Source organism: Mustela erminea, chromosome X (assembly GCF_009829155.1).
Source record: "Mustela erminea isolate mMusErm1 chromosome X, mMusErm1.Pri, whole genome shotgun sequence".
Classification (NCBI taxonomy): Eukaryota; Metazoa; Chordata; class Mammalia; order Carnivora; family Mustelidae; genus Mustela; species Mustela erminea.
The window spans coordinates 47,718,222-47,733,778 of NC_045635.1; the positions used below are offsets into that span (position 1 = coordinate 47,718,222).

The 15,557-nt window shown below is 39.4% G+C and overlaps 1 protein-coding gene across 2 annotated transcripts; it reads right to left on the minus strand.

The window, feature by feature from the left end:
- Positions 1-11,722: 11,722 nt before the first annotated feature.
- On the minus strand, positions 11,723-15,355 carry USP51 (ubiquitin specific peptidase 51). Of its 2 annotated transcripts, none has more exons than XM_032331381.1 (2): positions 15,267-15,355; positions 11,723-14,345 (listed from the first exon to the last, which is right to left on the minus strand). In XM_032331381.1, the coding sequence occupies exon 2, from the start codon at positions 14,294-14,296 to the stop codon at positions 12,188-12,190; it is 2,109 nt and encodes a 702-aa protein (XP_032187272.1). In that variant the 5' UTR covers positions 14,297-14,345; positions 15,267-15,355; the 3' UTR covers positions 11,723-12,187. The 2 variants fall into 2 exon arrangements, with proteins under 2 accessions (XP_032187272.1, XP_032187271.1); XM_032331380.1 differs by lacking the exon at positions 15,267-15,355 and adding an exon at positions 14,521-14,726.
- Positions 15,356-15,557: the final 202 nt, after the last annotated feature.

Below are 15,557 nucleotides of genomic sequence, written 5' to 3' on the forward strand. Positions count from 1 at the left end.
AAAGACAACAATGTCTGCTTGTAAACACAGACTGCTGAGTTAGCTTGGGCATACTATTCTGAATCAACACACACTATTGTTTCCTTTCCATCACCTCTCTATAAAACTGAGTAAACTTACATATTCTGACTTGAAGATTATAATGAAAAAGATCAATGAACAAAAGAGGAATGTTTGATCTAGATGCATTGAATCCTTATAGTGGAGAGCTAATTCTGTAGATATTACTAATAATCATGCTTTCTACGCTATGTCAAGTAATATCTCAATTTACAGCGACAAATAATAAAATACTCCCCTTAGCTCTTACTTACTTTGATTTTGAACAATGGAGTTTCACAGTCTCCTTCAATCCTATGAAGATTTTACTAAAATCACAGACAGATGTCAATGATTGCTGATATATTGTCCAAATACAAACTACATTTTGCTTTTATATCTGCATATTGCAAAGATAGGCATAATGTAAAGTTTCACAATTCTATTCAGTCTACTAAATTCTTTTTTAAAATTTTGTTATGTTAGTCACCATACAGTAAGTCTACTAAATTCTTACCAAAGAAGGTAAAATGATCTTACTTGCTAAATGTTCCACACAATTTGTTCACAACACTGATTTTAAAAAAGTGTGATTTTCTTACCTTATTTTTAAGCTTATGAAATAAAATGTTTAGTTACTTTTTAATTTCCTCAAATCATGCAGAAGCATGTAATGAGATTTTAATGAGACATGGTTGTATACGATGACCGTCATTGATGCCAATCATAGGGAAGATGCTAAAGTAGTCTACCTATCCATAAAATCATATTTTCAAAGTGTGGAACAAGAAGAATGTCCTTTTCATATTTGGAAATACACTGAAGATGAGAATGGAGAATGGGCTTTAGTAAAGCGGAAATATGCTGTTTCTTCAAAAAAGTTTGAAGAGATCATAAGGAGCCTAGAAAAGTATTGACTGATTGCACCTCTTTTGTTCAATGTTATGTGTAGTTTGCAACAAAATCGCAATTAGCTATAAAAATGACTTTTTTTTCAGAAATAAGACTAAGAAGAATTTTTTAAAGAGCCACCAGCGAAGGGCAGCCAAGTTTAACAGAACTTTCTTGACTTCTTTACTAAAAAAGTAATTTACATGGAATCCAACTTCAAATCTGAAAGTTCAAAACTTCTTCAGAGCTTTAAAACAACTTTCCTGAGAAAATATAATTTTGCTTATGAAGATATTTAATGCACTTCAGAGTGTTTGGAAATTCTGGACATTTTAGACATGGGAAGCCTATAGGATGAACTTATTTATGTGAAAAACATGATTGACAAAACAAGTCTAAAATATAAAGTGGATAATAGACATTACTGGATACAGAAACCAATTTCTACAAATCAAAAATCTGCTATTACTAGTAAGTAAAATCCTTGTTTAAATGGTTTGTTTGAGAGGACATTGTTGCCATTACACTGGACTAACACACTAGGAATCAGTTTCATGGTGGCTTCATAAGAGCAGAGTTGCAAGTCAAAGTAAATTTTAAGTTTCATTGTATGTTGTTCAACCACTATATAAAAGAGGGGAAAAAAAGGATGTCCTGAAGGCTGCAGGCAGTTTAGGGAAAAATCCATTGAAAATGAAACAGAATAAAAATACCATATTGTGGGACAATGAAGCAAGTTAATTATTTTTCACTAAATTTAGGTAATATATGCATAATATCTGCATACACTCTAACAATTATGCAGGTTAAGAATAAACAGTATAGCCAACAAAATTTAAAAACTGAATAAAGTTTTTATTTTTATTTATTATTTTTGTTTCAAATTTTCAAAAAAATTCTAGTTAGTTAACATATAGTATAATATTGGTTTTAGGAATAGAATTTATTGATTCATCACCTAACAACACCCAGTGCTCATCACAAGCGCCCTCCTTAATACACATCACCCATTTAGCCTATTCCCCATCCACCACCCCTCCATCAACCCCCAGTTTGTTCTCCATAATTCAGAGTCTCTTATGGTTTTCTTCCTTCTCTTTTCTTCCTTCCCCTATGTTCATCTGCTTTGTTTCTTAAATTCCACATATGAGCTGAATCATATATTATCTGTCTTTCTCTGACTTAAATATATATATATATATATATATATATATATATAGACATACACATACACATACATGTACACATACCATATCTTCTTTATCCATTCATCAGCTGATGGACAGTTGGGCTCTTTCTATAATTTGGCTATTATTGATAATGCTGCTATAAACATCGGGGTGCATGTGCCCACTTTAATCAGTATTTTTGTATCATTTGGATAAATACCTAGCAGTGCTATTGCTGAATCATTGGGTAGTTCTATTTTTAACTTTTTTTTTTAATTTTTTATTTTTAACTTTTTGAGGAACCTCCATACTGTTTTATAGAGTGGCTGCACCAGTTTGCAATAAAGTTTTTTTAAAAGAGTTAAAATAAATTGCTGTATTAGAGGAAAGAAGCATTATAAAAGTATAATTATACTTTCACACATATTATGTAATTTTCCCTAGTATTAATTCTTACTACTTGCCACTGTTAACTAGCTTTATTGTTGTTTTGTTTAAACAATAGTATTTCTGAAACAGAAAAAAAGCCATAATAATATGCCATTGAAAGTAAACGTCTATCTTTCATACCTTGTGTTAAAGTAATAACATACATGTATATCACTATTTATTAAATTGTGCTTTCATGTGCTTTCATGTCTCCTCTTTCATGTCATTTCCAAGGATAGCAACCTAGGAAAATTTGTCACCCAAAAGTTTATTTTGTGATTTGTAAGATTTTTTGAGTTACCTTTTCATTTCAGAAGACAAGTTTTATAAGAAAGACTATGAGTCTAAATTGTAAAGATATTCACACCATCTTTGAAGTTCCATTAATATTTCATGGCTGAAAATTATGATGTTATTATAGAGTAGATATTCGAAATTCTGATATTTTTGGAGTTCTTTTTCATCTATTCTTTGAACACTCAGAAAAAGTATTTTTGAATTTTCTATTATTTCAAATGCATGACTGTACAGAATTCATATATGGTGATTGTTCAAATTGTTCATGATTGATGACTGTAAATTTTACTTATCCACTAACATAACAGGGCATGACTGTTAAATGTGAAATGTATGTGTTTAGCAATTTCAACTTTTAGCTATAATTTCTGAGGACCATTTGCATCTAACATTTACATCATGTGCAAAAAGAAAATAATTCTGGCTTGAGAATGGGTTCTTGTGTCAGATGGCTCCATTATCTATTGCTTGTGACTATAGCAAATGACTTCACCTTGCTTATAAAATGGGGAAGATAATGGTAACCACTTCATCAAGCTACTTTTCCATGTAGTCAACAGATAATTTTGAAGGTTTAATATGTGTCAAGCTTTCTTCTAGACTCCAAAGATATGACAGTAAGCAAAAAAGGAAACCTCCCTTCCCTTGGGCCACTTTGATTCTACTGAAAGAGACATGACATAAATATATATTATAAAGTGGGTAATAAAGAAAAGAAGAATGCAAAAAAAAAATTCAGGAAAAGGAAAATAGATTGAAAAGATTTTGCTACCTTAGATGGGTGCTTAGGGAAGAAAAGGTGCATCAAAAACTAATGATGTACTGTTTGGTGGCTAATGTAACAAAATAAAAAAAAATATTTTAAAAAAGGCAAAATATGGGAGAAGACTGATCCAGGGAGAGTAAAATGCAAAGATACGTAGACAAAAATAAGCTTGTGTTTTGAAAGAAGAACAGAGCTTACATATATTTAGCCTTTACTATGTAGCAGGCTCTGTTCTGAGCACTTAATATTTATTACTTATTGAATTTTCTCCATAACTCTAAAAGTGAGGTATTACTATGATTATCAGCCTTATTTTATAGATAAGGAGTTCAAGACAGAGTATGTTTAAGTAACCTGTTTAATGTTACACAGCCAGTGATGGATCGTCAGGATGAAAACCCAGGTTTGAATCCAGAGCCTGTGATGTTAACTACCAAGTTACTCTTTTATGTCTATGGCAACTTCCATGTAACTGATGAAGGATGAAAGGTCCAGAAAGAGGCCCACATTTGTGTGATGTGCCCACATTCACACAGCAAGTCAAGAGAGATATTGGGACCAGCATCCAATCTCAGTACTAGAACTGAAGGCCTAGTCATTCCTTCCCAAAATGCTCACTGAGCCTCCTGTTATGCCAAACCCTATGCCAGGCACCAGGGACAAAGGAATAAGGGTGATCCAGAGAGAATTCCCTGCTATCATGTCAGAAAAAAAGTTACTTATGCAGCATTACTCTAATTTTTCTGGTTAGTGCCTCTCCCCTGCTATGCCCATACTATTCCTGTCCTTTCCTGGCTAAATCTGTCTGGTAACATATCTGTCTCCCCTACTGAACTGTGAGCTCCTTGATGGTAGGGAGCAAAATTGTCTCAGTCAGTCCTCAGCTTAGCATCCAGTAGACGTAAAGGGAACAGCTTTTGAATGAATTTCCAGTATCTGTTCTACTGATAGAAGTATAGATGTGTGAAATGATGTTGTACAACATAGTCTTTGCAGCATTGATTACAATGACAAAAAAATAAGAAATAACTGAAATATTTAAGGAACTGGTTAAAACTATCAAGGCCATAATCTTATGCAGTCATTAAAATATAAGACAATTTTTATTTTTAAACAACCATTATGCCATATTTTATTTTTCTTAGAATTCTTACTAAGTTGCCATGAGTTTATAGGTAAGAGCTGCTAATACCTCACAGTGTTTTAAACCTTGTAAGGAACTTTGGGGACAATCCAAACAAACCATCTCTTTTCCTACTTGGGCAAAGTGAGTAAAAGATGATATGTAATTTGCCTAATAACACCTCACTGGACTCCCAGACAATTATAATATGCCCTATATTATGAAGACCAGGAAGTGCTGGTAATAGGGGAGCAGGTAAACATATAGGTGAGAACTTGACTGCATTTGAGAGGCTTTTTTCTCATTTTTCTTCAGTAAACTGTGCCTCTACCACAAGTAAGTTTGCTTGTTTGATCCAAGCATTGACCATTCTTCAATGGTGGGGGTGGTCCCGGCTTCAGGGCTAAATACCATTCTTTGAAGGCCTGGGTCTACAGTGTGGGGATGAGCTGGAGGGTTTCTCCAGCTTACTAGCATAAGAAGAGCCCTGTAAGACAGACATCTTCCCCAAAGGCTGTATTTCATTATGTATAAAGAATCAAGACTCACCTCCAAACTGGTAAATTAACAGATTTCTTGCATCTCAAATAATACCATAATCAAGAATTACTCAACTCTGCCTGTTCCATCAACCCATCCAGGACTGGATGTTGCCCTGTATATTAGGTCATTCACCCAATATCAACCATATAGCTCCGTTCATTGCCCAGTCCAGTCACAATTCCTCTGCTGCTTGCTAGCTCTCTGAGACCAGAATTATGGCCAGGTTTCCAATGCTCTTGTTACACTTGTGTCTTTGAAAATAATTCTGTTGGCAAAAGCCAGAGTCACCTATTTACTGATCTCTCTGGGCACTTTTATCTTTAGGGACCTAACCCACCATAGCAGAATGTAGATTCTGAGATGGCAAAGACAATGGTGATAGAATACTTACAGAGAAACTTGGCAGTCAGAAGGCCTGACATGGAATAGGAAAATCTCAGGACCTCAGTTCTTCTCCTGTTACTGCCACCAGTCCCCTGTATGACCTTGAACAAATCACTCCATCTCTTCCCTAAGCCAGTGTATCCTTAACAGTGAGAAACCTGACAGCTAAAGGCTCTTTAGGGATCCTTCCAACTCTTAGATTCTAGAAGTCCATAAATTTCATGGATTTAGAGTATTCCCTGGTTGTTATTCCAGCAAAAGTTGAGGAATCAAATTGTTCCTGGGTTACAGTAAAACCTGATGGTTAAGGGCCTAAACTTAGTACTCTGTGCCCCACTTCTCCTTCTTAATAACTATGTGAGTTTGGGAAAGACATCTCAATTCTTGTATTCCTTTGTCAAGTAGAGCTGACAATAAGACGGACTCCACTGGGGTGACTATAGCACAGAAGAAAAGCTCAGTGATGTAAGGAGAGATCTGGCCAAGGAGGATTTACATAAAGAAGTCCACTTAGGTGATATCCTTGTCATCTGCGTGAAAATGGACTTCTAGAGAGATTGCAGTTATCATTTCTAAAAATACCTTGGGATGGGGCGCCTGGGTGGCTCAGTGGGTTAAAGCCTCTGCCTTCAGCTCAGGTCATGATCCCAGGGTCCTGGGATCGAGCCCCGCATCGGGCTCTCTGCTCCGCAGACAGCCTGCTTCCTCCACTCTCTCTCTCTGCCTGCTTCTCTGCCTGCTTGTGATCTCTATCTTTCAAATAAATAAATAAAATTTAAAAAAATACCTTGGGGACAAAGGGAATATTTGGACACTGAATAGTAGAACCAAAAAAATTATCTTTATTTAACTGTGTGCCCTGCTTTCTACCAAATGCCTTGTAAACAACATTGCATTTAGGCCTCCCAATAGAGGGCTGACCACAAGGTTCCGTTACTGGCTCAGTGTCACCTATTAGTAAGTGGTAGATCTGGGATGTGATTTCAATTTAAGTCTGTCTGGTCCCAAAGTTATTTTCTCCTCCTGCCTAGTCCTACCTCATCACACCTCCCCCATCACAGAGAAATGGAAATTGCAGGTCAGTCAATTTAATTCTGTATCAGAGGTGTGGCAAGAAAAAAAGCTTTAAATGATAAGTTTGGAAGTAGAATACAAGTGTGTCTCTTTTTAAGTAAACCATTCTAAAAACAGATCAATTAAGGCACGATTAGATTCTTAACACCTGTCCTTAAAAACACCAACTCCTCCGGTACATTTAAAATACGATCTAGTTTTCTAAAATTGTATTTTCTCTACCTCAGCTTCACTTGCTCCACCCCTAGCCTGAATCCCTTTTACAGATTTGCTATTCTCTCCTGGTGTAAGAAAAAGGCAACTTACCCTGAGTGGTTGCCAACATGACAAAATCATGACCTAATTTTGCAAGGAAAGTTTTAACATCAAATATTCTGTGTTTGTTGTTCCACTCTCTTTATCATATATCTCCTTAACAAATGGGATAAAATAGCCAAACAAAGAACTTTGAAAAAATAAGTCACTTTGGACTTAACCAGGAGTAGTTTTAGTAGTGGTACAGGCAGTAGCTATGTGGGGAACTAAAGGTGATGTAGGAGGTGAGTAAGTGGCAATGATGTAAGATAAGCACAGGCGGAAGAGCTTGACAGTGAAAGGAAGAACAGAAATAATACCACAGACACCAGGATCATGTGAAGGTTATGAATTTTTGTTTTAAACATGAAGCCCAAGTCAGGACCTTACAACAGACTGTTTGGTCTCTGCTGGTGACAATATACACTCTAGGAAGAAGCACTGGAAATTGAGGAACACTCCTTATATCTTATAGGAATGATGGGGAAAACTTTTTGAACAACCATTGTAGAAAATGTAGGATGTCTAGTTGCTGAGTATTATGTCTAGAGAAAACACGGCAGTTGCTAGAATACAGGGTAAAGTATGGAAGTAAGGCCTCTTGGCTGTCAGGAATGAGTCAGAGGAGGCTAGTGGTACAGCATCCAAAAGAAAGCAGGAATACATTCTCTAAAACTAAAGTGAAGGTGTGGTGGGTGGATGAAAATAGAAATGTTGGTGTGGGTGGCGTAGGTAAATCGGGCACTCTTATGAGTATTTTGACCTCAAAAAGAAAAAATAAGATATAAAGTCAACTACTAAAGCTGACTGTAGGATGGAATTCATTTTTTATTCATTCATGCATTCATTTAGCCAGCATATTAGAAACTACCATATAGTGTGATTGGCCTGAGGAATTTACAGACACATAGTTCCAGCCCAGGCCCAGAGTAGATAACAATTGTATGTTTGGAAGGAATAAAGATAAGGAACTGAAAATAGTGTAGAAACAGAATTGGACATTGCAAGTCAGTATTGGGCCACCTAGTAACCAGTTCCTAATAGGCAAGTGCCTCCACAATAGGCAGGTGGGAAGGATCTACAGTTGAGGAACTGGCATTGTGGGCACTCTGGAAAGACCAGGGGAAAGGTCAGTGGTGAAGGTGATTCACAAGGTATTGGTCACAGTACGGAAGCTAGAAAGGAAACCTGGTATATCTAGAGAGAGCTGATAGTTTCACAGACAGTAAAAAGGCAAGGATATGGCATTGAGTGAAACTGTGTGTCTAGTAATGGAGTAGGATTTTGGCCTCATCCATTCTGGGTATCCTTAGGAAAGCCATTTAGCCTGATGCGACCATCCTAACCAGCTACTGTCACAGAGACATATTCAACTGTAGCATGGGCAATTTTGTGTTATCAGTTGTTAGATTACTCTCCAAGTTCCAGGTTATCTGCATCCAGGTTTATTAAAAGCCATCTGCCTTCTGTGCTATTTTGGTCTGCTGTGTCTTCCATAGCAACATCAGTAAAAGCAAAACAAAACAAACAAAAAAAATGTTTGAATTACCTGTAATGAATTATAATGGAATGTGCACAAGCTTTGGGGAACTGGCTTTGAATACTGGCCCCACTACTCAAAACAGTAAAGTAAACTTAAGCAAACCTCTTCCATTCTGAGTCTCACTTTCCCAATCTGTGAAATATGTTCAGTAATGATTATATTCCAGGATTGCTGTGCCAATTCAGTGAGATAATAGAGGTAAAGCAGTCACCAAACTGCCTGCCCTATCTATTCATGGTACTCATGAAACATGATTGCCTTATTCTCTCTTTAATTGGGAATACCACATCATTGCTGTGAGTAAGGTTTGAAGCCTAGCACAGGTCCGTAGCTGAGCGAAAGACATGCAGGGACCCACTCTGGTCTCTCAATCTTCTATGTCAGAGTTCATTTAAGGTCGCCATTCTCTTCCTTCCTTCTTCTCTCTGTTTATGGCCCCAGGAACAGGATGCACCCAACTAACCATACAGCATATTGAATATGTTCAAAACACTTGGCTACAGGTGACAGGATCCCAACTCAAACTAGCTTAAGCAAAACAAAGGACTTTATTGGCTCAGACAGGTAGGAACTTTGGGACTTCAGGAACATCTGGATCCACAAGTTTCAAATGATGCTCTCCAGGCTCTTTCTCCCTATCTCTAATTCTATTTTTCTCCTCATGGTATGAATATCAACCCCTAAAATTCTCAGATTAATGTCATTCTAGTCTAGAGACTTCAGCATGGGAGGGGAGCAAGACACTTCTTTCTTCCAGTGTCTACATATATTCAATTTAGCAATGGACTCTTATTGGACTTGCTTGGGTCCAACAGCCATCTTCAGAATTGCTTCTGTGGGACAGGTGTGGGTGGAGGAGTGGAGAAATTGAGAACTCCAATCTGGCCTAGCCTGTGGGACATGCTTACTCTACGGAGGAGTGAGAGGAGCACCGCAAGGTGGCCAATAGCCCCAGCAGAACCACAAGGAATTGGGGAAGGGCTAGGCTGCTAAGCAGACTACAACCCCCCCACTAAATACAGCCACCAGACGTCACTCCTTTGTCACAGTCATGGTGTGCCATGTGATATAAAAGTGTGGAATGGTGAGGTACACAGTCTCCTAGGAAGGTAAACTACTACAGTACACCACAGAGAGGTGTGGTACACAATCATAAGGTAAGAGACACTGTGGGGATCTCAGGGACACTGGTGAGGAACAGTGTTGCCACACACATACCACAAAGCTCAGCCTCATCTTCAGCTTCTGCTCCCTTTCACCATCCAGTCTTCCATGACCACCAACTCTCACACTTTGCCCTTTTCCTTGCATTGTACCTTGTATTCTCTCCACACAACCTGGCTATTTCCTCACTGAGCACCTCCTTTCTTAAGCCATCCCCTGCAGGTGAGTAGCATTTCACACACTGTATGTGAGGAAAATACAACCCTGATCACACTGTATTATAGCACAGGACACTTAGTGAAGACTTGATGGATAAAATAGGTGAGATCATATTAATACAGCAAATAACTGAACTCATCCTCACATTCAACAAACATTTATTAACACAGAAATGAATGAGGCGTGGCCCCCTGTTCTCAGAATACTTGGTGCAGAGGGGCAGAAACAATCACAAAGCTCCAGTAGAATCACAGTAGAATATTACTGAGGTACAAAGTACTCTGAGGCACAGAGACAGGGATATAGGCATGAGGAAGAAAAAATTTTCCAATATATACCTGCCTACAGCATTCAGAAAAGGCTCTAGACAAGTCATCTGTGAGTTGGGTCTTGAAGGAGGAATAGAAGCCACCAGGTAAACAGTCAAAGAAGGAGCTCTACAGGCTGGGACTCAGGGATGGAGGTAAGTAAGCAGTTCAGGGAACCAGGCATGAATGATGGAATAAGGAAAAAAGAGAGGGAGTAAAGGAATGAGTAAGATTATCAAGCACAAACCCATAGCTTTACTATACAAATTGAAAGGTCTTGTTTCCCTATGGAGAGGGATGTGGAAGAGAGGGTGGGATCTCTTCAGATATGGGTCCCTGCCACTTCAATGAGGCCATGGGGCTTGAACATCAAAGCCAGAACTTAAGTTGTGATCTAATATTCCTAAGCCACTAAATTGTCAAGAACCACTTTTCAGTAACAAAGAATTTGTATGAATAATGGAGTTCTAAATGGGAGAGAGTCCCTACTATTTTCATCTTTCTCAGATGCTGTTGATTCTTCCCAAGAAACAGCTCTTTAGGAAATCAGATGGGGTGTGAAACCTGAAAAGAGAATGTGGGCTAAAGTTCTAGCCTTCCACTCATCTCACAATTGAGTAGTAAAATGATGGTTAGGACTTTTTTTTTTTTTTCAAATTCTATTTATGTATCAACATAAAACTCAAACAAAAATATTAACAAGGCTTTTTATCTTGTTATTCCTATCTCCTTTTAGTTTTCATACCTATATGTATTTTAATGTTTAAATTTAAAAAAAATTTAAGTTTTTTTAAATTTTAATTTTTTCTACTTAAATGTTCTTAATTTAAATTTTTTATTTCTATTTAAATGCTTTTCTTTAAATTTTTAAATTTTTTATCCTTTTTGCTTAAATATTTAGCCCTTATTTAAATCTCTCAAATTGGACTTTCTTAAAGTTGTTTATATATCCTAAAATTCTTTATTTTTCTTTTTACTTTTCCTTTTTAAAATTTTTAAATTAAAAAAATTTAAACAAATTCTTTTTGTGTTGAATTGTTCTAAATTTTTTCCTTTAAAACTTTTCTGTAAACTTAAATTTGAATTTTCATTCCAGTCTATATTTTTGGAAATTTTATTTCTTAAACTATTCATGAATTTTGCTAACATCTCATTTTTCAATACAAGTGTTTTACGGTCTAATTTGAAGAGTTATTTATGTTAACATTTTATTTAGACTTTTAAGAGCTCCCTTCCCCCTTTTAAAACTTTCTTTCACTTTAAGTTTTTTGTAAACTTTCATTTTTTATCTTTGTCCTTTTATTCATTTTACCTTTTGTAAACTAAAAATTTCTAAAATTTCTTTTTAAGCCTTATTTTATTAACCATTCTAAAATTTTAAATTAAAAAACTTGCAAATTTTGAAACATTTCTTTTATTTAACTTAAATTCTTTCAACATTTAAAACATTTTTTTAAAATAGAGGTTTTTTTTCTTTTGAACTGTTTTAAGACTTTTAAAAAATATCTTTACAATATTCTTTTTAAAAACTATTTGACTAATCAGCCACAGCTAGAACACGAATTGTGAAGCTTTTTGTTAATGTAGGACTACTCCCTGATTGCTCATGGTATTTTTGTAGAAACAAATGACATACAGCGCTGGCAGAACATCTCATTTCCCACTCTTCCCACCTAAAGCATTCTATTCACTTAATTATGCTTTATGTGACCATTTTCAACCTCTTCTCCCTCCTCCCATTTCTTAAGGCTGAATGGTCACTAGCTAGTATTTTCTCCACTTACAGACCCATAAGCCACCTATAAAATAAGTTCTTCATATCAAGTTGCTACTTGTCATATAGGTGCTGTTGCCATTGTCCATTCCAGGTAGGTTTGTGTGTCACTTCAGGATCCTGGCATATTTATTTCTTTCACTTTTTTACTGGTAAGTGGTCTTGCAAGACTAATCTTTCTCTAGACCCTGTTTGTGATAGAATAGTAAATACCCTTCACTGTACAGTAAGTCCTCAATGGTAGCCTTGGTGATGATGGCATCATCACAGCTAAACCACTGGTCCTTTTGTTGTCGGATAAAGCTGGTGTAGTGTCCACTTTCCAAAGTTCCATGGTGATTAATCACTGCAAACAAGGAATACTTATTCTCGTTGGATGTACAGTCCGTTGGTGGTTGACCTTCTTTCATTCTGCTCTCCTTAGTGGAAGCCAAAAACGGAGTCATGTCCAGCTCCAAGGGAAAGGAGATAAAAGTATTAATCTTTCGCCTCTGTTTACCTACATGTTCAAATCGCTTGAGATGAAAACAGGCCACAATAGGTAATTTCTTCATTGTAAGTTGTTTGGTAGATTCCTGATAGCTTTGGCAAGTACTGCATTTGATTTTGGAACTGCTTCCTAGGTACTCTGGCCTTGTAAACCACTGTAGGCAGTCTGTGAGTGAGGGGATTCCTGGTATGTGGTCATCCCTACTCACTGTGCTGTCAGCTCTCTCTGGACTCTGGGAACCAAATGTGGCACAAGAGCCAGGCAAGTCCAAACTGATGTCCCAACATGGGTCTATTGTGGTAGACACACTATGGCAAGCTTGACATGTGACATCTGACTGCAAGCCACCTGTAAATATCTGGTCTATGATGCAGTTACAGCAGTTGGGGTTATTGGCCTCCTGCACAACGCTGTCATCTTTGCTGTGTCTATGCAGCACATCTAATATTGCAATGAGGAACTCATGGGCATCCTGCTGCCTGTACCCTGCTAAGTGTTCTGCATGAATCCATATTAGATGCAATAACTTATAGGGAATGTGAGGAGTTCGGCTCCCAGAGTACATAGCATGAAAAAGAGAAGACATTTCACAGACAAGACACAAACTGGGGCTTGTCATTATACATTTATGCTTGTCAGAGAGAAAGAAATCTTTCAATAGAGGAATATGGGTAAGTGCCTGGACAATACAATTCATAAAGCATGTGTTCCCTAGATTGATTAGACCCCTTAGGCCTATGGTATAGACTGACTTTTTTCTCCTCTTTTTCTTGGGTTTCACCAATTTTGGCTCCTGCTCCTTTGACTCACAGTTTGAATGCTTCTCTTCAACACCTGATGTCATACACTCTTGTTGAGAAACATCTGTTGAGGTGGAAGTTAGTAATTTCTCATTTTTCTCTTTTGTTTCTTTGGCAATTCGTTCCATATCTTTGTCATATACATAATCCTTACACATAAAGCAATATATAACCCCATGATAGAGGTCTACAGCTAAATTGTGCTGTTTTGTTTCTGCATGTTTGTGAATATGTTTCTCAGTAAAGCAGCCAAAAAAGACACAGGAAAGGCAGGAGTGTAGTCTGTTCATATGGGTACTACATACATGACAGATACACGACTTTGCCTTACGTTTCCTAGCTTCTGGGGTCCCACTCCATATGAAACGCTGATAAATCAACCTCAGGTTCTTCCGCCAGTTCTTAGCCACTTTAAAGCTCTCCACATGAGAGCAGCCTGTAGGACCCTGACCAAACTCCACCTCCAGCAACCAGTCCCCTAAACCACCTGGATCCCCAGAGCCACCTAGGTCACTAAAACAGCCTTGTAGCCTCTGGGGCCTAGACCCCTGCTTGGATCTACGCCGCAGTCTGCGCCAGGGCTGGGGTCGGGTCAGAGGCGGAGGGGGAGGATGGGATGGAAGTTGGGGTGGGGCCGAGAGCCCAGGCGGGCCTCGGGAGCGGGCCCGGGGTTGGGGCCGAGGACGGGGCTTGCGGCGCGGGCAGAGGGGCGAGGAGCTGCTGTAACAGCGAGGGGGAGTTGAAGGGAACACGTTCTTATCGCCGCCGCTGTCACTCCACGTCATGTTCTCCGGAGGAGGCTTATGCTCTTGCAACGGCTCCAGCTTCATCTCCTCAGCTCCCTGGCCTGAACACGCTTTTGCCGCCCCCACCGCCTCCTTCTCCATTTCCCCCGCCTTTTCAGCCGCCTCCTCGGGAGAGGCTCCTCCCCCACCTCCCGAGCTCCAGCGGACCAAAGAGCCGGAGGGCAAGTCCCGAACTTGGGCCATCAGCTCACCGCCCGGCCTGAGAAGAAGGGCGTCTGGAATGGAGCTGCGACTGTAGATGGAATGAGACAGGGATTTCTGTGAATGATCTGGCCACTGTCATGGCCGCGGTGCGCCATTAGCGCCCCTGGGCCCCCTCCCACCTTGAGCTCAGCAAGAGGCAGCTGCGGGCTCCACCCCCTCCACTCTGGAGCTCTCAGAGCTGCTGTGGAGACCTAGGCTGTTACCTGGTTTAAAGGCGATCCGATCGTGCCAGGAGTGGGGCTGGGGAATAGTAGGCTGACAGAGGGAGGAAAACGGGGGCGGGGGGTGGTACGGCCTGAGCTTTAGGGTGAAAATGGAATCTTCTTTAAAAAGGCGCCACCCTCTGACTGCCTTTTCTGCGCCCTGCGCAGCCTCGCTTTAGTACAGCTTCCTCTGACGTTATTCCTTTACATTCTTAAAAAACAAAAACCCAAAACCAAACCAAATCAAACAAAACAAACAAACAAAAACCCAACAACAAAAAATAATTAAAACAAACCCACAAAAAAAACCCAAACCCAAACCAAAACCAACCCCCCAAACAAACAAACAAAAAACTGAGGCCAACATTTTACCTTAAAAATGGCTAAAAGGGGAACATCTATGCAAAATGGGCTCAGGGAAAGAAACTGTCCTCTTACTCCCACCTTACCTATGCTGCTGGGGTAGGGTGTGCTCCCCCCTTGCCCCTACCTTCAAGCTCACTTTTGGTCAGCCAAGCTCTCGCGCCCTCTCACGCTCTTTTCGCGCTTGTGTTCCTCCTAACACTTCGCTTCTTGTTTCAGTACCTTCATCCCCTATTCCTCGGAGAATTCGGACTCCTCACGCCCTCCACGCGTTCACCGCCCCTGTCTTCAGTATGCGACCCCCCCAAAGTCCCTGCCCTTTCTTTCCCGTCTCAGTTCCTGCAACGGCCCTGGCCCCCTGTTTGCTTAAAGGTCTGGGTTACCTTGGCCCACAGGCGCGTGATACAGAACGTCAGCAGCAGCTGCAGTACAGGCGCTCCTCAGCCAACGTTCTCTCCTGACCTCTCAAGACTGTTTAGGAGGGGGCCGCCCCTTGGTCCCTCCCCTCTCAACGTGTGGCCCCCAGCCCCGGACTGTCCTCCTGCAGTGATGAATGTTACCGCTGTCCTGCTTGGTCAGACCTCTTCCTGAAACAGATTCTACTGGAGGTAACCACAGTGACAGATTCTAGGAAAAGCCCCTGAAATGGAGGTTCTGGTCTCACCTGGCTCCTG